General features: G+C 46.4%; 2 protein-coding genes across 5 annotated transcripts in view; one reads left to right on the top strand and one right to left on the bottom strand.

The window, feature by feature from the left end:
- TLR2 (toll like receptor 2) overlaps nt 1-26,840 on the bottom strand; it is a 136,162-nt gene that overhangs the window by 51,602 nt on the left and 57,720 nt on the right. The gene's annotated exons all lie outside the window — the stretch shown is intronic.
- RNF175 (ring finger protein 175) overlaps nt 9,836-26,840 on the top strand; it is a 60,869-nt gene continuing 43,864 nt past the window's right edge. For 3 of the 4 annotated variants that reach the window (XM_043902656.1, XM_043902655.1, XM_043902654.1), the window contains exons 1-3: nt 9,836-10,194; nt 18,557-18,594; nt 21,864-22,005. In XM_043902656.1, coding sequence (XP_043758591.1) covers nt 9,967-10,194; nt 18,557-18,594; nt 21,864-22,005 — 408 coding nt within the window. In that variant the 5' untranslated portion in view covers nt 9,836-9,966. Of the gene's footprint in view, nt 10,195-18,556; nt 18,595-21,099; nt 21,131-21,863; nt 22,006-26,840 lie in introns of all 4 variants that reach the window. The other variant, XM_043902657.1, reaches the window with a different exon arrangement.

Raw genomic sequence — 26,840 nt, 5'->3', positions numbered from 1 at the left:
TTGCTCAGTCATGTCCGACTCTTTGTGACCCCATGGACTACACAGTCTATGGAATTCTCTAGGCCAGAATACTGGAGTGGGTAGCCTGTCCCTTCTCCAGGGGATCTTCCCAACCCAGAAATACAAATCAAAATCACAATAAGATCCCACTTCATACCCATCAGGAATGGCTAGAATCAAAAAGTCAGAAGATGTGAAGTCAGACCCTCTTGCTAGTGGGATTGTAAAATGGTACTGATAACTTGAAAAACAATTTGGTAGCTTCTCAAAAGCTTAAACAGAGATTTATCATATGACAGAGCAGTTGTATTAATACCACTAGATGTCTATAATCAAAAGAATTGAGAACATACATTCACAAAAGCACTGGTATCTGAATTTTTGTAGCAGTGATAGTCATAACAGCCCAAATGTGGAGACAACCCAAAAGTCCATCAATTGATGAGTGGGTAGCAAAATACGGTATAACTGTATGAGGGAATATCATTTAGCCATGAAAAGAAATAAAGCACTGAACCTTGAAAACATTACGCTAAATGAATTGTACACAAAAGGCCACACATTGTATGATTCCATTTGCATGAAACATCCAGAACAAGCAATGTGATATGGACAGAAACCAGATGAGTGGCTGCTAGGGATGGAGGAGGGGGGAATAGGGAGTGGCATCTAAGGAATATGGGTTTTCTTTCGGGAGTGATGAAAATGTGCTGCAATTATATAGTGGTGGCAGGCACACTGGCGAATCATATCCTTTAAAAGGATAAATACAGTATGTGAATTACACCTCAAGTCTATTATTTTTTTTTTAAAGGCAGATATGTCAAGACTTCAGGCAATACAGCAAGTATGTTACAAGCAACACTTGAAGCATTTTTTATTCTAAATCCCATTGTCTTAACTATCAACTATCCTCCCAGGCCACCTTCTTTGTTCACATCACAGGCTTTCTAGACAATGCCATTTACCCTACAGAGTGACCTTGGCCAGACACCAGCTCTCTGTCTGTAACCCCAACTCTTCTGAGGCAGCCTGTCTCTCACTGTGGACAACCCTGCCTACATGGTTTAGCGAGGCCTCAGAATCAACATGTGTTAAACCAACTGAACTTTACCTTCCGCAACTTCCTCTTCCTTTTACGAACAGCTCTCCCTGGGAGTTGTTCCCCGTTAGTTGCTATCCTTGCCATTCTTCGGGCTATTTGGAAAAAAGGGATAATTAACCTCCCCCAAAGCCAGTAAATGATCAAGTTTTTCAGGCTCAGGTTACCAGTTCTGACCATTCTGTTTGCTGACTCTTCCCTCAGATGACATCTTCCCAAGAGATTTTTCATGCCCATTTCACACTAATAATGCCTTAAACATTTACCTGGGATAAGGACACGACAGCAGCTGAGGGGCAGTGAGAAAGACCCTGCCTCCAGACGTTGCTAGCGTGCCCGCAGTGGCAGCCGGACCTGGACTCAAGTCTTGGCGTGCACTGAGCTCACACATGCCCTTCTCCATGTGAAGCTGCCTTTGAAGACCATGGCCCACGACAACAGCCATTCTGGTCCATATCGTCAGGAAAATCCTAAACTGGGAAAGTTTAACTATACCCCAAATAACCCACTAACTATTGTATCTAGGGCAGCTTCTAAAATTTTCCTTTTCTTGAGAACCCAGCAAAATGTGTTTGCCATAAAAATTGAACATACATAAGTAATTTCATGCCAAGATATTAAAATTTTAAAATAGCCATAATTGGACAACAGGCCCAGCCCCTAATGTTTGTTTATAACCATCTAGTTACTTGGTGTAATTGAAATCCTTCCTCCTCCAACCAAAAGAAAGGTGAAATCAACAACAACCAACCAAAAATACCGATATTCCATTTCTCTGATACTCTAAAATATTGTAAATATGTGTTTTATTTTCATCTATGCACTATTCCAACTATTATATGATGTGCTAGGATTACTGCATTTATGGAATAAATTAAAAAAGCAACCATATCACCAACACTCACATGCCACATATTTTCAGCAGTTATGTGGCTAAACACCAAAACTTACATTCCTTCAAGACAAGCATAAAATACAATAACAGGCAGGATGGAACAGACTCAAGCCTTAACCTTGACACAACTTTCCTTCTTCCAATCTCATGTAGCATCTCTAAGTGATGGCAGAAGTGTGTCCTCATCTGGCGAAAAATGCCTCGTCATTAAACAAGAAGTAGTAGGCACACATTCTGAACTGCATGGAGATATGAAAAGGGCACAATTTAGGCCTTTTACTTTATATCCATGTCAATGTCCTATGATGGGGAGATGGCCAAAGTCTATGGCCACAATGTCAACAGCTCGTCCCCTTCCTGAAGGAACCTCTACAGGCGACGGGCTAAGGGAAAACATCTGTCCTGGAAACGTGACCAAACCACTAATTCCACGTGGCTCCAGGGCAGGCATGGTACTAGATACAAAGGTGGAATAAAGATGATGAGAATGGGTCTCTACTCTTCAAGCCTTTGCAGTCGGTGACTGACAGAGACATTCAAGCCAGCACCTTGAAAACAAAGCTGTCTGGAAGAGGCAGGTGCAAAAACACCCTGAGAGCACAGGGTTGAGAAAGCTGTGCTCCCCCAACCCCGATGCCTTGGTATCTGGGCAAGCCTGGTGAGAGAACAGTGTTGTCCAGGCCCGAGGAGGAGGGGTGGGACTTGGGCAGATCCAACTGAGGAAAGGTACAGGCACTGTAAACAGAAGGGATGACCCAGAAGCCCTTGAAAAGCGAAAGCGAAAGTCACTCAGTTGTGTCCAACTCTATTCCATGGATATAGTCCATGGAATTCTCCAGGCCAGAATACTGGAGTGGGTAGCCTTTCCTTCTCCAGGGGATCTTCCTAAAAGCCCTTATTTGTCCTTAATTGCAAGTGACAGTAAAGAATAGGACACCTATCTCACACGGCAGTTTTGAGGATTAAATATATGTAAAGTTCCTTGCACTGGTAGGCACTAGAATAAGTCTTAGCTATTAGGGCAGGTAGAGAGCAAAGTACATAAGGCCAGAAGGCACACTGGAAATCTTTGTTTTCCAGAAAATAACAACTGTTTTCACTTGGCATTGCTTCTATAACTGATCTTGCTCCAAACTTCCAAATAGGACAAATATCTGAAGTCAAGAGAAAATAGGAATGTTACTGCTTTTCTTTCTCGGGAATGTGACTTTTGTGGAACAAAGGTACAACACAATCTTGGCAATTAACCTGAAGTAGAGGAATTATGAGGCTTCCCTGATGGCTCAGAGAGTAAAGAATCTGCCTGCAATGCAAGGGACCTAGGTTCAATGCCTGGGTCGGAAAGATTCCCTGGAGAAGGGAATGGCTATCCACGCCAGTATTCTTACCTGGAGAGTTCCATTGACAGAGGAGCCTGGTGGGCTACAGTCCATGGGGTTGCAAAGAGTCGGACATGACTGAGCGACTAACACACATACGCAGAGGAATTATGATGGCAATACCTGGATTTTAACTAGAAATGACAAATACAATTTCCACCCCAGGATGGGGTTTCCTGGAGTACCCCCATGAAGCGGGGGGCCTCCCACCCCACCCAGGGATGAGTGCACCGGTGGGGCAATGTCAACAGCTCTGCATTCTTAGATAAAACAATTACCCTCTTCTACTATAAATGGGTTCATTGGCAAAATAGAGATGCGATGCCCTCCATTGGAGGTCATTATTAGGCAAGTAGCCTGCTTAACCCTGTGCCTGGCACACTGGAGGTGTTTGATAAATATTAACTCTTTACATAGGACAGTGGAGAGGCTGGCTTGCCTGGGACAGGCTGTCTGGCTTCTAAATTAGTAAAGATGAGACTTCTTAGCAGAGGCACCGGGAAAGGAAAACAAGGAGGGCTGGGGGAGGATCCCCATCAAGGATTTAAATGTGGTTTTTCTTCCTGCTGAGAGGGCTCCTGCACTCAATAAACCAGAATGACCCTAGCTGAACTTCCAGGCTTGGAAGTATAGTTAGTTTTTAAAAGGAGTTCTTCTATTTCAGGATCAATTGTTCAGCAGAACTGAGAAGCTTGCCCTCGGAAGAGGCTGAGTTCTAAAGCCTGCAGGGAAAACCATGAAAAGGGGGGATGTGCCATCTCTCTACGGGGAGCGGGAGCCCCATACATGCTGTCGTCTGAGCACTGCCACTCTGCTGCCTCCTCGATTTTAAATTAACCAGAAACCTGAGAACCTGAAAGCTGAGCTCCAGCTAACATTATTTAAATGAACCAGCTGTTACATGAACTTTAAACCACATGTGTTTGGTGGTGGGGCTGCCCTGGGCCAAGAGACATCAGTACAGAGTTCCCAACTCACAAATGGACTGTGTTCCAAATGCGCATTTGGAAGGCTGTGGTTTGAAAGGCAGAATACACTTTCCCAAAGAAAAGATGTTATAAATGGTGATTAGGGCCACAGGCCAGCTCATAAAACTCCATTTAACCATGATATAGCTAAATACTCCACATTTTAGCCAAAAAAAAAAAAAAAAAAGTAGAAGTCAATAATGTTCAATACTAATAATTGAAGAGTGAGATAAACAATAAAGTTGAGTCTCTTTCATTTGTCTTGAGGACAATGATTAAGCAAAAGCAGATTTAATTACAGGAGAAAGTAAAGGTTACCCTGCAAGGGACTAGGAAACACTGACTAGAGTTAGGAACATAGGCAGTGGGCAATCAGATGAAATTGCATGATTTCTGCCAATTCTAAGGGGCCAGTGTCTACACCTGAAGACTAACCTATCATCCAGAGGGAGCTGGGGGAACGCAGGTTGAAGTGCTGGGTTGGGGAGTTGGCTTAATTCTCTCTAGGCAGCCACTCCATTTTTCAAGGTAGAGCCTCGCTTTGGGGTCCCTCTCCTTTAAGGAATGATTGCCCCCCATCAATGCCTCAGGCTACCTCTGACCCCAAGAATCGTTGAAAGGCAGAATTTTTGGTGCCTCTTTTAATACTGATTTTTGAGACCAGGTAAGCTGCTGATTACTCACAATGCCCGGAGGGTTTTGAACCTGACCCCCCATTTAGGCTGAATCTGCTATTACCAGCCTAGCACAGAGGAGAGCCCCAACAGGAGCCGAGACTCCGCCCGTCCATTTCCGTCCTCCACACGGCACACTGCATCTGGTTAGACACCCTGAGCCGCCCGTCTTAGCTGTAGTAATAAGGGTGAAGCGTGGGTTCTATCCATCCATATGGAGAGGGTATGAGGAAGAGGAAAGGAGCACCGGGGGAAAAGAGACTGACTTGGAAAAGATCATTTATAAAGCAATGCAGAGGTCTTTTGCAAGATCATACCACTAGGTGGCACCATCAGCCTAAGGCAGTTTGGTTGGTCTCAGCTGAGAAAGGGGGAAAATGAACAGGTGGCCAGTGAAAAATCCTATGGGCAGAGGAGCCTGGTGGGCTACAGTCTATGGGGTGGAAGAGTCCCACACGACTGAGCGTGCCCACACACAGCGTGGATGGAGGACTTCCCTGGCTTAGTGGTAGAGAACCCTCCTGCCAATGCAGGAGACCCAAGAGATGCAGTTTCCATCCCTGGGTGAGGAAGACCCCCTGGAGGAGGAAATGATGACCCACTCCAGTATCCGTGCCTGGAAAATCCCACGGACAGAGAAGCCTGGGGGGATACAGTCTATGGGTTCACAAAGAGTCAAACAGGGCTGATCACACACACACAGAATGGGTAAAAAGCTGAAGGGAGCCACTTTGCATTTGGTAATGTAATCTATACAAGGCATTCCTGTGAACCATACACTCTAGTTTAACTCATATACATAAATGCGATAATTTTCTTTAAATTACAAAAGTATCTCATAACTTTATCTCTTCCAATTGGTTTACATCCTTTGACCATTTTCTATTAAAATATTTTTAAAAACTTATTTCTAACAATGTTGTTTATTCTGTGCACTAATCTTTAGCAGCTAGATAAATGCACATATGGAAATTTTACATTTTAGTATAAGCTAATTTGTGAATCTTTTCCTTTATGGTTTGTTCTTTTGAGTCTTGTTTTTTGTTTTTTTTTTTTAGTCTTTACACTGAGATGACAAAGATAATTTTTAAAATCATCTTAAAGTTTTGCTTTTAAACTATCTGCTTTGTCTTGATATGTGGTCACTTTTTCTCAGATGGATAAGCTAATGAGTAACTAGTCCATCCTTTCCCTGCTGATTCATCATTCCAGTGTGTGTGTCCACTTGGAGTCTTTCTACTCTGTTCCATGGGTCTGTTTGCCTCTTTCTACACCATATACCATATTTCTATAGCTAGTCTTGACTCCACTTGGTTTTCCAATCACCTTTATGATATTAGCTCATTTCCTCTACATCATTACACTCACCTCCACATTCTAGACCAGAAGATGACAGGAGATGGCAGACTAGGGCTAACAAGCTGGAGAGATTACAGCTAAACAACAGATTCCTCTTTTCCTCAGTGATGACAGAGTCAGCTCCCAACCATTTGATCTGGGAAACAAAGCTGCAAATCACATAATTTGATCAGGTGAACTACTCCAAAGTGTTCACTGACTGAGCAACAAGAGATTGGTTCTGGCCACCAGGAATTCGGCCACAGAGGGAACCCAGTAAGACAGGAGAATGAAGAAGAGTGAAAGTGTCACTCACTTAGTCGTGTCCAACTTGTTGCGACCCCATGGACTGTAGCCCGCCAGGCTCCTCTGTGCATGGGATTCTCCAGGCAAGAATACTGGAGTGGGTTGCCATTCCCTTCTCCAGGGGATCTTCCCCACCCAGGGATCAAACCCAGGCCTCCTGCATTACAAGCAGATTCTTTACCATCTGAGCCCCCAGGGAGGCTCCAATGACAGAATAAATCACAGCAAATCTGCCCCTACCTGCCAGAGGGTGAGAAACAAGACTTTTTGATGGTGGAGCTGAAGCCAGAAAGAAGATGAATGCCTTTGTGCTTACCTGTGTCACCAGTGAAATAGGTGGGTATTTCTGGTGTCAATCAACCAGGGAAGAGAGTCTCACAGCAGAGAGCCAAGACTTATGATAATGGGCCAGAATTCTATAGGGACAGGAAATTCTGGTCTTTTCTGGAGGTGGGAGGGGAGCAGACTTAGAAGAATCTAGAATTTGAGGACCTGCTGGGCTAGAGAGAAAAAGTGGCCTTTGCCACTTGAAGACAGGCCAGGAGCCAGATAGACAACATGTGCAAATGAGCTCATTATCTTTGTTCCCCCAAATCTGCTTTACTTTCCACGTTTCCATTGTCAGAGATGGCAGCCCTGTCTCCGCAGGTGCCCTGCTGCTCAAACCACTTGCCTGGGCACCGTCCTTGAAGATCAGTTAAGCCCTAGAGAATTGATTGCTTAAATCATTCAGAAAGAGATGGGAATACCAGACCACCTGATCTGCCCCTTGAGAAACCTTTATGCAGGTCAAGAAGCAACAGTTAGAACTGGACATGGAACAACAGACTGGTTCCAAATAAGAAAAGGAGTACGTCAAGGTTGTATATTGTCACCCTGCTTATTTAACTTCTATGCAGAATACATCATGAGAAATGCTGGCCTGGAAAAAGCACAAGCTGGAATCAAGATTGCCGGGAGAAATATCAACAACCTCAGATATGCAGATGACACCACCCTTATGGCAGAAAATGAAGAACTAAAAAGCCTCTTGATGAAAGTGAAAGAGGAGAGTGAAAAAGTTGGCTTAAAGCTTAACATTCAGAAAACTAAGATCATGGCATCTGGTCTGAACACTTCATGGGAAATAGATGGGGAAACAGTGTCAGACTTTATTTTTTTGGGCTCCAAAATCACTGCAGATGGTGATTGCAGCCATGAAATTAAAAGACGCTTACTCCTTGGAAGGAAAGTTATGACCAACCTAGACAGCATATTAAAAAGCAGATATTACTTTGCCAACAAAGGTCCAACTGGTCAAGGCTATGGTTTTTCCAGTGGTCATGTATGGATGTGAGAGTTGGACTGTGAAGAAAGCTGAGCGCCCAAGAATTGATGCTTTTGAACTGTGGTGTTGGAGAAGACTTTTGAGAGTCCGTTGGACTGCAAGGAGATCCAGCCAGTCCATCCTAAAGGAGATCAGTCCTGGGTGTTCATTGGAAGGACTGATGCTGAAGCTGAAAGTCCAGTACTTTGGCCACTTCATGCAAAGAGTTGACTCATTGGAAAAGACCCTGATGCTAGGAGGGATTGGGGGCAGGAGAAGGGGACGCCAGAGGATGAGATGGTTGGATGGCATCAGCAACTTGATGGACATGGGTTTGAGTGAACTCCGGGAGTTGGTGATGAACAGGGAGGCCTGGCGTGCTGTGATTCATGGGGTCACAAAGAGTCGGACACGACTGAGAGACTGAACTGAACTGAACTGAAATCATTCAGCTCTACCCACGGGCCTCTGTCTCTCTTCACCCAGGCCCTGCACAGACTCCCATATACCACCAAGGCCCCTGCCACCTTTAGCTAGAACTACAGCAACAGGTTCCTGGTTTGTTCTGCATTGGGTCCTTGTTAAGCTCCCTTCCCCAGCCAAAAGGCTGATCTAGAAATGTCACGTTCTTACTACTCTGAAATGATTTTCCATGCTCCTTGGGCTACAGTGCACACTGTTTAATATGAATTACATAGACTTTGGGCTGGTCCCCCAGGACCTTCCTTGAGTGGTTATGGGCCCCAGCCATGGAGTCAGTCAGTCTTCTCTGGGTCCAAACCCCCACCGCACTGTCTACCAGCTTTGAAAGCTGAGCAAACGCCTGCCCCTCCCTGTGTATGAGTGTTCTCACCACCATTTACAGGCGACTTTCTCCACCTGGAGATAACATCGCCTTCCTCAGGGGGTGTTGTGAGGACTGAATGAGTTAACGCAGTAAAGTCCTCGGAAGAGGGCCTGGTGCCTAGTCACCTTACAGCCGCACCAGCTGTTACTTTTGTTTCAGATTCTCCAGGGCACAAAGTTTTCTCCAGCCTCCAGGCCTTTGCATCACCTGGATCACACTACAAAGCAGCCTGCGGCTGTGGGCAGCCACCACAGGAAACTTGTGAAGAAGGAAGATTCTGAGGCCCCAGCCCAGACCCACCAGAAAAGGGGGTCCAGCCCTGCCACAGAGTTTTAACAACCCCTCCAGGGCTCCGAGGCGCCCAGGCTGGAGCGCTGACGCACTTCTGGCGGTAACTGTGCTGCATGCCTGTCTCTTCCCCGGGCTGGCTGTCGGTCCACAGCGGCCAGCACGGGTCCATATCTTGTGGTCCGTGTCCCTGGCAGCTCCTTGCACGTGCCATCACACAAAACCGGGGCCATCACCAGCTGGAATCAAGTACGTCACATTTTGTAAGCCACAGGTGTCTTCGCCCTGAATTGACACCCAAGCGTCCCTAAAGCCTTGTGGAAGTATTCCGGCTGTCCCTGCGTGAGTCCAGGCTGCGAGCCTCACGCTGAGCGGAAAGGAGGGTCTCCCAGAAGGTGAAGGGGACAAAGACAAGTGGGGGGTCCTCCCCCGGGAGGGGGGGCGGGCCTGCAGCAGCACGGGGGCTAAGGGGGCGCACGTTCTCCCACAGGGAAGACTTCTTCTTCGGAGAGGCTGTGGAGGGGCCGATGGGACTTTGCCCAGGAGCTGTCCCCGTGCCTGAGGCTGCAGAGAGCTGAGCAAGAATCGGCCAGGCCGGGGAGAGGCTCGGCATTGGGCGCCGCAGAGGCTGTGTCTCCCCGCATGGGGCCCGGCGCCTGACCTCTTGTCTTCCGTTGAGGGAGAGAACTGAAGAGAAAGCAAAGGCCCCCCCTCTCACCTCCGTGTCTCACTCTCAGACTCCTACCTCCTCCTGCCTCGTCTCCCGGCAGCAAAGCCGCTGGGTCCAGCCCGCGCATGGCTGGTGGGGTGCGGGATGCGCGGTGGGGGAAGCGCCGGGTTTCCCGGCGGCAGTGCCTGACGGAATGGCTTCCCTGCAGAGGGTCCCGAGGCCGGCGACGGGGACCCGCATGAGCGTCCCCGCTCCGCAGGAGGTCCCCGCGCGGGTATCCGGCCCGCACGGCCGGGGGCGGGGCGGCGGGGAGGCCCCTGCCCGCAGACGCGGAGACCCGGGGCAGCAGCGGGCGGTGAGCGCCGGAGGCATGGCCGCGGGGGCGGCCCCGGGCCTGGAGGGGCCCCCCCAGCACAAGCAGGTACGGGCGCGGGCGGGGGTCACGGGGTCGCAGTCCCGGGGCCCGCGCAGGGGCTGCCCGATACACACATCGGTCTCCAAGGCCCCCTCCCGCGCGCGCACCAGGTGTGCACCCGCCGGGGATGGAGGGGCGAACGACCTTCTGGAAGATGCTGTGGCTTGTCTGCGCTTCTCCCCACTCCGGGAGGCAGAGTTCCTGTCCGTTTCCCTCGGTCTCTCCTCTCTCTCCCCTCCTTTTCCCCTCTCTCCGTCCTCCCCCGCTCCTTCCTCTCCCTCTCCCCCACCTCTGTCTCTTCTCGGATGAACCTTATCCTGCTCGGCCCTGCCCGCTCCCTGCCCGCCACACTGGCCGCCCACCCGCTCCCAGCTCGCTGGCAGAAGGCCCCACGGCCCGGTGAAGGCCGGGGCCTTGAGGCGGACAGCTGAGGGATACTGGGGGTACATCAGGCTCTGTGGTTCTCACTCAGGAGGCTGGGGCAGAGCCACCTGGAGGGCTCCGGCCGTAGATGTAGGTTTCTACCCCCAGGGTCTCCAAACCTCACTTATAGGGTAGACCCTGATCATCTGCAGTCTAACCAGTTCCCGGGGGGTGCTGCTGCTTGAGCTCTGAGAATCACGGGGCTGCCTCGTTCTTCCTCCTCCTGGTGGTGGCTTAAAACCCTATCATTGATTTATTTTTCATTCATCTGACAGCTCTTAGGCCAAGACCAGGTACTGGGGACTGGGGGAGGGGAGGGAGTAACCATGCAATTAGAGGAGGGCCTTTCCTCTGGGAGTTCACATTCTGGAAGAGCAGTGAAAAAAGAACTCAGAGAGTAGGAAGAAATTACTGTCCCCAAAACAGGTTCAAGTGAAGCTTTGTAAGAGTTCTAAGAAGCAAGGGATTGCAATTGGCAGCGGGGATGGGCAAGGCTAGTGAGGGGCATGGCATTGAGCTTGGCCTTGGAGAGTGGGTGAGCGCTGACCTTGTGAGGACTAGGGAGGATAGGAATTCCAGATGGAGGGAACAGCAGGACCAGCTTTTTGGAGGTGAAGAAAATTGTTGGCGAGTGGTGAGCATGGGGAAGGGGGGAGGGACCGGCACTCACTGTGACCCTGGTAGAAATTCAGAAGGCTTGTCTTAAAGAAGGGAGAAAGATAAGGGAAAGAGCTAGGTATGCCTCTGGGAGTTAGTGTCCAAAATGAAGAAGCTCTAAGGAAACTGCATGTCCCTCAAGATGTCCAGTGTCTCAACTTCCTCCAGTGGAGGGGCCTATCCTGCAGGGCTCCCTGGAGGAGGTGGGCCCAGGGCAGCCCAGAAGGGAGGCTGGGGGTGCAGGAAAAGCACTGGGGGACAAACAGTTCTGCTTGGTTGGAGCAGAGGGTGTGCTGAGGTAATGGAGGGAGGTGAGGCTGAAAAGGGACATGGGACTTCAGGAGGGACATTAACCTTGGTGGCCAGGGGGAGGATAATATGGTCGGTGGGCTTTTATTATTATTATTAATGTTTTATACATCCAAAATTTAAAGAGTCAGATAATTCTGTAGACTTAAAACACAAAAACAGCAGCTCCACTCCACTCACCCTTCCACACTTCTGATTTCCACTCTCCAGAGGCAATGATTTTCAGCTTTTTCAGTCATTTTTTTCTGGTCTGTGCTCCATATTTTCAACAATGCAGTCATACAACACTTCTTGATTTTTAGTCACTAGTGCTATTGGATCGATTCCCTGCTATGGAGGATAAGAGCTACACTCTCTCCCACCAACCTGTCCACCCCACCCCATGCCTGTGACTTGCTTTCTTCTAGCCTCTCACGTTAGTTACATCACATGTTAGCTAAGGCTTCATTCACTGCCTGTGTCAGGGGCTCTGAGCCAATGCTCGTCACTCGAAGCCGGACACCACGTGTACACCCTGAACTACTCTACATCCCTTTCAGTTCCATGCTCTGGTTCCTTCACTTTCTGTGCACCATTCACCCATTCATCCCCAAACTCACTGCCAGACTGGGACTTATCCCCAAACTCACTTGCCAGGCTCTTCTCAACATGCTGGAGCATGTCAGCGGATCTCTCCTGTAACTCCTGAGCTTGGATCCTTGGCATTTGACCTCTGCCTTCTCTCTGCATAGGTTCTTCCTTCTGAACCACAATGTTCAGACTTCCTACTGATGTAATTTGATGTGGCTCTTTTCTCATCTACTCTACTGGGCACCTGGTGTTTTCCTTCGAAAACAGGTGTCTTTCAAGCTGTGGGAATTTTCCTGTATAATTTCTTTTAAATTTCTTGCCTTTAGTCATCTCTGCTCTCTTATTCTGGAAATCCTCTATTTGGATATGAGATTTCCTGGACAGATTCTCTAATTTTCATATATTTTCTTTCTTCTTTTCTACCTCCTTTGGGTTTGTTTTTTTTTTTTTCCTTTCTGAAGCAGTTTCATTATTTATCTTCAAGATTTCCATTAGATTTTTTATTTTCAGTTCTCAAATTTTTCACTTCTAAGATTTTTGTTTGTTTCCATTTCTACAGCCTGGGGTCCTTGTCCTCATGGATGCAGAGCCCACTCCTGTCATCTTTGGCCGTCTGCCTGTGTTTAAGGGGAGACACTAAAACACTGTTTGGAAGTTCTTAGAAGCAGGGAGAGCTTGTGGAAGGATAGGCTGCACTGGAGGAGGACCTAACTAGGCCTTTTCACAGGAGGGATGATGCCGTTCCCTATCTGTAAGTCTTTTCTCTTGGCCTGGACGGTATCACACAGAGAAGTCCTCTTCTCCGTGCTTCCTGGCAGCCAGCATCCCCAGCCAAGTGGCAGGCCTGGAGCAAGAGTACAGATAAAGGCCCACAGGCCTTGTGTCTAAAGACTATAAGCCAAGCTGCTCTTACAGGCTTGCCTGCAGGTCCACCCAGGACCTGTGCCGCCTCCCTGACGCAGAGCTTACAGCAGTCACCCCCTCCCCACCTACACACCTGAGTGTGGTAGCTATCTGCTGGGGCTGGACATGCAGGTGTCCATTTCCTGGAGCTGCCATAACAATAGGAGTTTACTGAAGGGATAAATTGGGAGATTTGGATTGACTATTATACACAGCACTATATGCAAAATCAATAACTAATAAGGACCTACTGTATAGCATAGGGAGCTCCACATTCTGAAAAATAAATGAAAATGAAATGTTAGTCGCTCAGGCATGTCTGACTCTTTGCAACCCCATGGATTGTAGCACTCCAGGCTCCTCTTTCCATGGGATTCTCCAGGCAAGAATACTGGAGTGGGTTGCTGTTCTTTTCTCCAAGAGATCTTCCCAGCCTAGGGATCGAATCCAGGTCTCCTGCATTGCAGGCAGATTCTTTACCATCTGAGCCACCAGGAAAGCCCACATTCTGGGATAACCTATATGATAAAACAATCTGAAAAAGAATATGTGTGTGCATAACTGACTCACTTTGCCGTACCCCTGAAACTAACACAACATTGTAAATCAACTATAGTCCAATGAAAATTAATTTTTTTAAGTAGAGAAAATTTTTAAAATATTGATAGAAAAGAAAACAATAGAAACAAAAAAATAGGGCTTCCCTGGCAGTCTAGTGGATAAGAATCCACCTGCCAATGCAGGGGACAGGGGTTCCATGCCTGGTCTGGGAAGATTCTGCATGCCCAGGAGCAACTAAGCCTTCTCGCCACAACTGCTGGAACCAGGATGCCTGGAGCACGTGCCCCAAGAAGCCAGTGTGAGGAGACGCCCATGCACAGCGGCAAAGAGCAGCCCTGCTCACCACGAGCAGGGAAGACCCACGCTCAGCAGTGAACACTAAGCATGGCCAAAAATAAATATGTCAATCTTTAAAAACAAGAAAAAAAATAGAACCTTACTCTTTTACAGTTCTGGGGGCCGGAAGTCTAACACCTGTGTGTAGGCAGGGCTATGGTTCCTCCAGAGACTCTAGGGCGAACCTTCCTTACCTCTCCCAACTTCAGGGGACGCCAGGTGTCTTGGGCTTGTGGCTGCTTCCCTCCAGTCACTGCCTCCGTCTCAGCGTGGCTTCCGTCTCCACGCCTGTGTGTCTCCAGGTGTCAGATCTCCCTTTGACTTTCTGTTCTATCGACTCCAGCCACTGGGTTCAGGGCCCACCCTAAATCCTGGATGATCCCATCCCCAAATTCTTAATTTAATCACATCTGTAAAGACTCTTTTTCCAAGTAAGATCACAGTCGTAGGGACCAGAGATTAGAAATAGGCCATATCTTTGAGGGCTGGGTAGGGACGGACAGGTTCATCCCCCTGCAGAACAGAAACCAAGGCTAGGACTGGTCCCATCAGATGCCCCAAGGACTCTTGATAGGAGGCAACCTCACCTCCTCACTCCTCAGACTCAGGACTTCCAGGCAGTTCATGGCTGCTTCCAGACTACCCATTGGATGGAGAGAGGCAGTTTGGTTATGACGGGGGCCTGGTCCACTGAGACACCAGCTTTGGATGGCCTGGGATAGAGAGGGGAGTGCAAATTAAAAACTCTATCTCTGATTTTCCAGGGCTCAGACTGTTCTTTATCTCTCCCCTTTTTCCCCAGTCCACCTGAGAGCATCAGCCCTACACCAGCCATCTTCAGTCAGTTTTTACTCAGGCTTTCAAAATATTTCCTCTTTTTTTTCAGGATCTTAGGTCCCCAACCAGAGATTGAACTGGCGCCCTCCAAAGTGAAAGCACAGAGTCCTAATCACTGGGCCCCCAGGGAATTCCCTCAAAATATTTTCTTGAGTTAGAAAAGAGGGGGAAAAAAGCCTTTGTGTTTCCAAATTTGAGATGCATGGGTGGTAGAGGGGAGGCTTCTAGAGCAAGGCAGTGCCCGTGGGGCCTGATGGAAGGCCAGGCTGGAATCTCCCCTCCAGACGAGGACTTTAAGTACTTCCCCCGTCCCTGCCAGTGCCTCTGTCTCTAAGCCCCATCGAACCCCCCAGGGTGGGGTGGGGTGGAGAGTGACGCAAAGTCTCACACTGACTGAACCTTCTATTTTCAACACAGCTGCACCCACACTCCTAGAAGCGCTAGGTTCCCGCCTCCCCTCCGCCCTCCCAAGGGTCTTCAGCATGGAATGTCTGCTTTCAGGAAGGCTTTTCCAAAGTTATCACTCGTGAGTTGAACCATCTTTGCGTAAATGAGCCATTTGTATTTCCTCTTTTATGAATTTCTTGTTCATGTGCTTTGCCCTTTACAAATGCTTTATCTCTTTTGGATTAAATTGTAAAAGCTCTTTTTCTATTCAGGTTAGTCACTTCTTGCCTTCACATATGTTATATTTTCTCCAGTTTATCTTTCAAGTACAGGTGATTTTAATCTATTTGATTTTTGTGTCCTCAAAATTCATTGATTTTTTACTTTACAGTTTCTGAGTTCCATATCATGCTTAGAAATCCCTTCTTCACTGAGGTATTATTAAAATGCTTAACTATTTCTTCTAGCACTTTTCAGGTTTTCCTTTTCACATTTAAATATTTGATCCTTTTGGAATCTATTTTGAAGCCGGGTGTGGATCCAGCTTTACATTTTTCTCAGATGACTAGCTAATGGTCTCAGCACCGCTTTTTCTTCATTAATTTTGTATTGGGGTACAACCAATTCACAATGGTGTGATAATTTCAGGTGAGCAGCAAAGGAGTTCAGCCGTACATAATAAATATCACTCTCCCCCTAGTCTGCCTCCCATGCATTGAGTAGAGTTCCATGTCTCAGCATCATTTATTGAACGATCCATTTCTTTCTCACCGGTTTGAAGTAGCTCACTTATCATTTGTAGCTAGGTCTGTTCCTAGACTCTGTCTTCTGCTCACTCGCTCTCTTCCTGTTCCTGGGCCTGTAAGGCTATCAGGTAATTTCCGTGGCTGTACTGTAGGTTTCAATGGCTGATAGACCACATCCCTAGTCTTCACTCATCTTCTGAATTTTCCTGGATATACTTATGCTTATCCTTCAGATGAATTTTTGTGTCATTTCAGTTTCCAAAATAAATCCTCTTAAGCCCCTGGATAGCCTTACATAATAACATACCACAAAAAAAAATCTTTCAAAAAATAGATTCCACCCTAGGAAAAAAAAAATTGTACTAGAGGAAACTATTACTAGAAAAGAGATATCTCTAATTGTATCATCATCATAGTTTGCTTTTTCCCCAGGAATAAGAATGTTGTTTCAATATCACTTGATCTAGGGAAGTTCTTAATTGTATTTAGCAGAAATCTTTTCAGCTGCAATTTCCACTCCCTAAGCTTTCCTGTCTTCAGTAGAACAATTGATCATACTTCATTTAAAATGACTTCAGAAACAGATTCACAGATATAGGGAACAAACTGATGGTTGTAGGGAGGGGCAGATTAGGGGTATGGATTAAGAGATACAAACTGATGTATAAAATAGATAAGCAACAAGGCTATATTGTATAGCACAGGGAATTACAGCTATTATCTTGTAATAACTTATAGGAGGATAATCTGTAAAATACTGAATCATTATGCTGTCTACCTGAAACTAATATAATATGGTAAATCAACTATACTTCAGTAAAAAAAAAAAAAGACTTGGAATCTGGTGGGTAGTTACACATTTATACCCAGAGCTACATTACTTGTAAAAGTCAAAGGAAGCATATCTTCTCAACTAAAAACCCAACTCCCTGTTTTAAGCTAATTTGAACAAAAAGCACTGTGAAGCCAAAGATCTTGAACAGCAAAAAGGGGACCCATGGAGTCTTGGTTTTAACTTTTACTGAGATGACTGGCCCTTGGATGAAGCACCTTCTTAGAAAACTCTCATCTAGCGTCTTATTTACATTCGCACTATTGCAGTGAAGTGGATAAGAGCAGTTTTCACGTCAGTCTCCAGCCTCTGAGAAGGAAATGGGGACAGACACAGGTTGGTGATGTGCCTGGGTCACCCAGAGTCCATCAGCTCAGCGTTCAGTATTCCCAAAGCAGAAGTCAGTCAAGTTGGCCACATCCCACTAAGGAGGGGACTTGGCGCTGCTCTTCCCTGAGGGCTGCCGCTAAGGTTTTGCTCCTAGAAGGCAGCCTTGAGCCCAAGTGCCGCAACCTTCATTTGGATATCAGGGACCACCAGGTCAGATCAGCCAGTGGCAGGAGAGCCCCAGGGAAGCTGCAGGTGGTAGCTGCTGCCCCACCCACTTCCTCTCCACCATCACCCAGAAAGTCCTAAACCTGCCTAAACCTCAGCTAAGCTGTCTCCTAGAGCTTTCATCCCCCTTATAAGGGGACCCCTCCAGTCTCTGACCAAGGAAGGCATACATGTCTTATGGAAACTGTTGACCTTGAATCAGAGGAACCCTAGCTGAACTATGGATAGTGTTGTTTCTTTCCATCTGTCAGAATTGCTTCTCTCTCTCTCTCTCTCTCTCACACACACACACACACACACACACACACACAGGAACTGCTTCTGCCATCTCAAGACAATGAGTCTGAGTAGGCTGAAGGAGTTGGTGATGGACAGGGAAGCCTGACATGCTGCGGTCCATGGGGTCACAAAGAGTTGGACACGACTGAGCGACTGAACTGATTTCAAGAAAACAAAGAGGGGTAAAACCTATTTAATGTCTGATTTGTGTAATAAAGGCTTTATTGGCCTTTTCTTCTTTGTCATCATTGGGGATTTTAGCTTTTGATGCTACTGGACTAGAGGTTAAGCTGTCTGTGTTCTCCATGAAAGTTAGAAAATGTCTTTCCAAAGATTAGCCTTAGAAGCTTCAAATGACCCAATGTAGTGGATCACTCTGTCGGTCAGTCTCAGGCACTCTCCTGGGAGCGGTCTCTAAGCTCTCCCACCCAGCCCACCGGCTGGGCCAGACTACCCCCTTCCCTGTGATCAGGGTTTAAGTTAAACGAACAGGAGGACACAACAATGCTCCAAACGAGAAGCTGGTCAGCTCTGACTAAATCCTTGAACTTGGAGAATGTCATCTCCAAGTTCTCACTGACATCGTTTAAGACACCAGCAAAACAAATGTTTTTCACAAGTTCTCCAATTCATAGATTACACCAGAAGCCAGGATGACACTGCCTGTTGGGAGGCCACTTCCTACAACTTTGACTAAATTGCCAAACGAAACCACCGGAATGGTTTTGTTTCCTGACCTTAGAGAGCAGAATCAAGTGTTTATTAATAGTGACCTGATTGCTGTTTTGTTTGGGTGTATGTGTGTGTGTGTTTAGTTCTGTAATTAAATATTTTGTTAGGGCTTTCATTCTAAATTATTACAGTACTAGGAAACATCAGTATTTTTCATGGTTTGAGTTTCTCATGTAATGCTGTAAAATGGAAGCTAAGGAAACAAGAAAATTTTGAGAAGGGATCTTCTTATGTTTTTCAGATCTCTGACACAAAGCTTTCTGCGGATGATGAGTGGAAGTAAGTGACTTGTATTTTTTTAATAGCTGGTATACTAAAAATTAGATTTCCATCTTAATAGTTTGAGAAATTAAATGCAGCCATCATTTTACTTATAAATTCCCCAGCATAGAAGGTGGGTTAGTAAAGCCATGTATGCACAATGATTGTATAGACCAAACTGCAGGGGTTTCATCTGCCTTCTGCAATGGGCTCCATGCTGGTCCACGAATGTATATGTCCCTCAATATATGTCCTTATATGTCCTTGTCCTTTCAGGCACAAGATACATCTGGCTTTCCTTTTAGGCTATTTCTTCTGTGTTATGGTACCTACTCTGGGGCCATTGGACCCCTATGGGCACCGAATGAAATAAAATAAAACTGTTCCTCCTTTTTTTGCATTATGGTCACCAATTATGAATGTATTCCTAATCAAAATAGAAGATATCTGTTACATTCTACACTAGTTTATACTTTCCAAAGTACTTCCACATAGGTTAACCATCTGAGATGCATTTTCACCCTATATTCACAAAATCATTAATGTTACAAAGTATATTTTGTTTGATATCATGCAAGTCCTATTTTAAACTGATGACAAACCCACTCTTCTATCTATGTATTACACAGAGTGTTAAATAGTTATTTTGGACCTGGAATGTAAAAACTACAACTAAGTGCTCGTACCCTTTTATTTTTTTCACTTCCCATTTCTTCAGAAGAATGAATATATTTTTTAAAGAGCTTCTAGAAATCATTCTCGACTCCTAAGCTCAGCTTCCAGTACAGAGACCAATAGCCACATAATTTTATTCCGGTTGTTTAGCTGATGTGGGCTTCAGCTTCTCCACTTGATCAATGAAGGGGTCTCAGCACATTTATGGTACCTCCCAGCAGTGACAGTCTCAGATTCTATCTAAGAAGATAGATTTTTGAGAAGTTTGAGAATAGTTGAGAAATTATTAATTATTCATGGAAATGCTGGGCGCACACGAGGTTCAACCAGTGCAGTGCTTTATTAACAGCATAAGTTAGTAAGTCAATGGAGAAGGAAGCACCCTACTCCAGTACTCTTGCCTGGAGAATCCCAGGGACAGGGGAGCCTGGTGTGCTGCAGTTCACAGGGTCACACAAAGTCGGACACGACTGAAGCGACTTAGGATTCATGCATGCACTGGAGAAGGAAATGGCAACCCACTCCAGTGTTCTTGCCTGGAGAATCCCAGGGACGGAGGAGCCTGGTGGGCTGCCGTCTATGGGGTCACACAGAGTCAGCAGCAGCAAGCAGAAATATTTAGGAGGCTCTGTGGGCTCATTTCTGCGCATTTTCCAGCAGGGGGCACCCCTGGGATTTGGATGGAGCCCTTGCTGAGGAAGCTCTGTAGAAATGTTGGTAGAGACAGACCCAAACCAGGTACCTAATAAGTGGCTTTAAAAGGTCACAGGATGTTACCCTAGGGTGCTTTCTGATCAGTGCCCTAACTAAATGAAAACTAAGAGATTTTGTGACTGATAGTGCCTCACTTGGGGTAGAAGATAATGCTAACCAATATTTATAAAGTAATTGTCAAGGTTCATATTAAATACTATCCCACTTTTACCTAATTCCTGAACCACTCTCTCTTCCTCTGGGCCAGTAGATCCCAATTTAGGCTGCACTTTAGAATCATAAGAGGAACTGTAAAAATTACTGATGCCTCGATCGCATCCTGGAAATCTCTATGCGTTTGCTCAGGCTACCGTAGCAGATCACCCAGAATGGGTGCTAAAACAACAAAAATCTATTTTCTCACAGATCTAGAGGCTGTAAGTCCAAGACCCAGGGGCCGCAGGCTTCGGTTTTTCTGAAGCCTGTCTCCTTGGCTTCCGCCTGTGTATCCAGATGATCTTCCCTGGGCGAGTCTGTGTCCTCACCTCCTCTTCTCATAAGGACACCAGTCATGTTGGTTAGGACCCGTCCTAATGACCCCATTTACCTTAATTACCTCTTTAAAGACCCCTTCTCCAAACACAGTCACATTCTGTGGTCCAGGGGTTAGCACTTCAGCTTATGAATTATGAATTTTGAGGGAACCCAGTTCAGCGTAGAACACCGAGCAACGGTCACTTCATTTATCTGGGGTCCAGCCTGGACACTGTGATTTTTAAAAGCTTCTCGGTGATTTCCGGGTCACAGTCCAGGTCAAGCAGCTCTGCTCTAGATTCTCTTGGAGGCCACTTCTTCTGTAGGAGGTTAAACCAGGTGACATACTACTTCAGTGGTTTTGTCTACCACTGTATAAAATTCAAAGTCCAACTAAACACGAAAGCATTTAGTCATCCTCTGAATGTTTGTGCCTAAGGTAATACTTAGGCCTCTTCTTCCTGCTTATAATGAAAATAATTTCTAGAACTCAGAGGTTTTCCTAGCCCCACACATAATATTCTCTCCATAGACACCATCTGCCAGATATCCTTTTACTTAAGAATGTTAGAAATTACTTGAAATTGCCAATATTTGATTGGAGTTTTTTTTTACTTTCAGAAATGGCAATTTCATATGATACAACCTAATAGTAAGTATTATTCTTCATATGAAAGTGAAAGTGTTAGTTGCTCAGTCATGTCTGACTCTTTGTGACCCCATGGACTGTAGCCCAGCAGACTCCTCTGTCCAAGGGATTTTCCAGACAAGAATACTGGAGTGGGTTACCATTTCTTTCTCCAGAGGATCTTCCCAACCCAGGTATCGAACCTGGGTCTTCCACATTGCAGGCAGATTCTTTACCATCTGAGCCGCCAGGGAAGACTATTGTTCATACAGACACAAATAAAATATCATATATATGTGCTCTACAGTTATAGAGCACCTATCTGTAAGGTACAGAGAGATCATTATTTTAGATGTGAAAATGAGGAAACTGAAGTGCAGAGAGAATAACTGACTTTGCCAAGGGGATGACGTGGCAGATGGGAGGTTGGAACCCAGGTCTTCAGAGCCCACCAATGAGCTTTCGTCCCCATTGATCACCTTGAAAGGACAAGGCTGAGGCCAAAAGCATGTGGGCAAGCTAAGGACAGAGAGGAGCTGGTTTCACTGACAGACTCAGGCTCCTCTTCTCTGCTGTCCTTCCCCCAAGCCCAGGGGAAAGGGGGAAACTGAGAACTTAGGAAAACTTTGTAATCAAAGCTTCGAAAACCCTACGTTTGCAATCCCCAATTGCTTCTCATGAGTCCTGCCTATTTTTCTTGTTTTGCAAACCGACCGAGTTGAGGGCTTGTTCAGCTGACTTCCTTTGCCGGTTGCAGCCTGCAGCAGGAGAGGATGTACAAGCTGCACCAGGGACACGAGTCCATGCACATGGAGATGATCTTGGTCTTCCTCTGCGCCCTGGTCATTGCCCAGGTGGTGCTGGTGCGGTGGAGACAGAGGCACGGCCGCTCCTACAACGTGAGTCACCCCCGGGCCGCTGCGAGCTTGCTCCTCTTCCCAACACATCCCTCCTTTGTTAGCACTTTGAAGGAAATGGTTTGGTTTAAGTCAGTGGCTCTCAGCCCCGTGCAGTTTTGCCCCCGGGAGACTCTGAACAGCATCTGGAAACGTTTGTGATTGTCACGCCTTAGCAGGAGGGAAGCGGGGAGGGGAGCAGCTACTGGCATGGAGCGGTAGAGGCCAGGGATGCCGCTCCACAGGCACAGGACGGCTCCTCATGACAGAAACACCAATGGTGCCAAGGCCGAGAAACCCAGGCTTAAGTAAACCTCCTTTCCTTTTGGGCATGAACTATTTCTGCCAGTGGCCCAGGACAGAAGGATTAGGAATGGCAGAAACAAAAGGCTGAGGCTGTCTAACTTTGCTTCATCAGCTTTCAACTGTCCTGGAGTGGATGGTTTCTGTCCCCAGGGGGCGTGGTAGAGCAGACTCTGAGCTGACCTTTTCCGCAGGGAGCAGGATCCTGTTTCACAGACCCATCCCACCCAGCTCGCCCACGGGAACCTCCCACCTCACGCCTCGGTCCTGGCCTGGGCGTGTGGGGCCTGAGCCAGCCGCTGCCATGCTGAGGGCAGTGCTGCTCACAGCTCCGGGCGCAGCAGAACCAGCGGGGGACCCGTTAAATGAGACTCCCAGGTCCCACCCCCAGAGTTCTTTCACTCCACGTAGGCCAAATAGTTTGCACGTTGAACGAGTTCCCGAGTGGTGCAGAGTTACTGGTCCAGGGATGGCACTCTGAACCGATGCAGACCTGAGATGGGCTGAGTGGCGAGACGCTGCAGAGGAGAACGTCCCGCAGCTCACGCTCTCCGCGGCTCTGGGTCCCGGGCTGCTCGTTGTGTGAGAAAACTTGCCTGTGACAGATGAAGTGCTGACTTAGACGAGTATTTTATTTTCTTGTCACCCATCATAAAAATTATTTCCTACATAGCATGGGACTGAAAAGGATTCTTCTAAGTTTCCTCTAATATGTAAATGTAAGTTAATTTTGAGCATTCTATTTAGAAAGGGGAATCTTGGGAGACTTTTGTTTGTTTTTTAAGCAGATGCATCCTTGTGCTGCCCTGTCACCACTGTCTTGTAAGTTAAAATGAACACTCTCTGTATTCCACTTGGACCAATTTTCTTCAATGAAGGAGAGTAGGATCAAACCTCATTAGTTATTCTCACTCATATCAAAGAAAAAGCCCCTTAAATATATGGTTTCCTTATCTTCAAAATGGAAATACCTAGCATAGAATTGCTAGAGTCCTTAAAAAGAAACCTGGATTCTTCAGGAAAGGGTTTGTAGCCCTGTTCCATCCTTCCTTGATAACTGATAATTAGCTCCAAGTTTGTCTGAGTTCAGTTTCCACGACGACACAGATGTGGATTTTGCTTAGAAAGAAATCCCCCTTGAAAGGGAACACCAAGTGAGCCAGCTGACTTGAAGTATACCCCGCCACTCCTCTGCCATTTCTATCTGCTGACTTTTGAGGTACCCCATGCTAGAAAGGATCTGTCCTCGTGTCTGACGAAGTTGCTCATATGGAACCTGAAGCTGCTGCTGCCTGCATCAACGTGGGGCTTCACACACTGGCTGCACCACCGACACGCCCACCCATGAGCAGTCAGAGGCCCCTTGGAGGACTTGCTGCCGCCGGCGGTCCTCAGCCTCGATGGCGGGGTGGTCTCCCCAGCTCACTGCACAAGCTGGACTGCCCAGAACGCCTCTCCAGGGCCCTTGCTTCTGACTGTGCTCTGCCCCCCAGGACGGGGCTCCCTTAGTCACCCCCTTCCCCCGGAGGCGCTGTGACTGTGTCCTGCCACACAGCAGGACACACACAGGACACACGTCTACTCACATGTGCTCTGTGGTCCTGAGGCTGCCTTGGAGGTAACCAAGTGGCTGTGAGTGCTGCATCTCTTGGGGTGACCCATTTTGACAAAGCCAGGAGCCTAAGGATGCCTTCAGTGGTCAAGCACAGATATGGGTCTTGTGGTGGTCTCAAAGGAACTGTTCTGTGTTAGCACAAAGATATAGCTGGCCTCTAGAATATTCTCTACTTCTTTGCCCATCATAGTCCATCTACTGTTATTGCATGGCCCCAAAGGAACAGGTGGAGAGACCCTGTGTGTCTCTGATGACAGTCTTTGGCTCAAGGTAAGATCCGGCATGTGAGGCTGACCATTCCCATGCCGCTGCTTTGGCTTTACCCCTTGTCGTGTGTACCTTCTTGGAGTTTCACTGCCAGAGCCGTCATCAGACCTCAGCCATCTCAGGAGCTCTGGGTGACATCTGCAAATACTGGGGCTGGAAATGGTTCCCAGAGCGCCTGTAGCTAACTCCAGCACTGGGTTCCAACTCTTTTACTGTGGTTTGCATGAACTGTTTCCAAAACCTGGATCTAACGCCCTATTCAGGTTAACATCTTTGGTATGAAATTTGATGGACATGTTCCCATAAAACCTGACCTAAACAGCCTTATCATCCAAAAATAACCCAACTTTTTTTTAATATATAACCTAACTTTTAACTTGGGCTTCCCTGGTGGCCCAAATGGTAAAGAATCTGCCTGCAACGCGGGAGACCTGGGCTCAATCCCTGGGTTGGGAAGATCCCCTGGAGGGGGGCATGGCAACCCACTCCAGTGTTCTTGCCTGGAGAATCCCATGGACAGAGGAGCCTGGCAGAATGCAGTCCACGGGGTCGTGAAGAGTCAGACATCGCTGAGCGACTAAGCACAGCACAGCACTTTTAACTTGTTTCTCTTGGCATTTAAGATTATGTAGGACCCACCAGAACTAGAGCTTTTAACATGTTCATAAGGTTCAGGAAGCTCCTGGCTCTTTTTACAAGGAAAGTTTTACAAGTATAGTGAGGTTTTTGATGAAACTTCACAAACTGATGCTGTAACCTTCACCAATACATTAATAATATATCATTATATATAACATATTAACTATTATTACTATAATATAGTGTAATATAATAATATACTATAATAGTTACTCCATAATAATTATTATATTACATAAAATATATATGAAATACCATATATAAATTTATATGTAACTATTACATATTATTACAGTTGTGATTAAGTGCTTTTTGTACATTATCTAACTTACCCTGGAAGGTAATAATTTTTTACTCCCTTTGTGAAATATAGTTCAGAGAAATTAAATAACTTGGTCAAGGTCACATAACTAATTAGTTGCAGAGAGGAAACAAAAATCCAACCTCATTAGTTATTTTCTCTTATATCAAGGATATTGATATTCCTTCAGTATCTCTGAATCACACTTTCCTTATCTGCAAAATGTAAGCACTGCAAATAAGAGGGGCTTCCCAGGTGGCGATAGTGGCAAAGAACACATATGCCAATGCAGGAGACTTAAGAGACTCAAATTGGATCCCTGGGTCAAGAAGATCCCCTGGAGGAGGGCACGGCAACCCACTCCAGCATTCTTGTTTCAAAAATCCCGTGGACAGAGAAGCCTGGTAGGTTGCCAAGAGTCAGACACAACTGAAGCGACTTAGCACACAGGCATGCAAGTAAGAGCCCACCTTCCCAACCTGGGACTCAGAGCGTTTCCCTGTGAGAATTTCTAGACACACACTGAATGTTCAGTCCCAACAGTTGGCTCTGAATGCATTCAAGGGATATGACTTGTAAACAACATTTGTGTAAATTTAACCATACACTGTAAAAGCAGTTTACTAATAAAAGAATTCTCTTCTGAATGCTTTTGTAAAGCTAAAGTGAATACCACCACCACCACCCCCCCCATTAATCTACATTCTCCATTAGGAGACTTGAATGTATTGTTTTTTCAAATATCACATCTGTTTATCCTGCCTTGCCACACCCTCCTGCTCTGCCATCTGCTTTGTCTGGGAGTGTTCCCTGGGCTGGTTCTATGAGATGTGTTATGGGAATGAGGGGTAGGCTGTAAAGAGAAGAGCCTGGCTTAGGAGTTAGACAACTCTAGCTGCTCAGCTTAGCACAGTGAGCCTCAGTTTTCTGATCTTTAAAAAGATGGCATTTTTAAAAATAGGAAGGCCTTCTGGTTTCAGCTCTGATACGTAAAAATCTTGAAAGTTATCACTCGCTACAAGGGAAAAAACTGAACAAGCTGAGTATCAGTGACTTTTCCTGGACCTCTCAGAGAACTGAGGTCATAGGAAAAATTGTTGTTATCCAGTCGCTCAGTCATGTCCCACTCTTTGAGACCCCATGAACTGCATCATGCCAGGCTTCCCTGTCCACCATCTCTCGGAACTTGCTCAAACTCATGTCCATTGAGTCGGTGATGCAATCCAACTACCTCTTCTTCTGTTGTCCCCTTCTCCTCCTGCCTTCGGTCTTTCCCAGCATCAGGGTCTTTTCCAATGAGTCAGTTCTTCACATCAGGTGGCCAAAGTATTGGAGCTTCAGCTTCAGCATCAATCCTTCCAATGAATATTTAGGGTTGATTTCCTTCAGGATTGACTGGTTTGATCTCCTTGCAGTTCAGGGGACTCTCAAGAGTCTTCTCCAACCCCGCAGTTCAAACACATCAATTCTTCAGTGCTCAGTCTTATGTCCAACTCACATCTATACATGACTACTGAAAAAATCATAGCTTTGACTATGATTATACAGATCTTTTTTGGCAAAGTAATATCTCTTCTTTTTAATATGCTGTCTAGGTTTGTCATAATTTTTCTTCCAAGGAGCAAGCATCTTTTAATTTCATGGATGCAGTCACTATCTGCAGTGATTTTGGAGCCCCCCCCAAAATAAAATCTGTCCCTGTTTCCATTGTTT

Source organism: Cervus elaphus, chromosome 5 (genome assembly GCF_910594005.1).
Source record: "Cervus elaphus chromosome 5, mCerEla1.1, whole genome shotgun sequence".
Classification (NCBI taxonomy): domain Eukaryota; kingdom Metazoa; phylum Chordata; class Mammalia; order Artiodactyla; family Cervidae; genus Cervus; species Cervus elaphus.
Note: the sequence above shows the minus strand (reverse complement) of the source record. Positions and strands in the feature narration are given on the sequence as shown.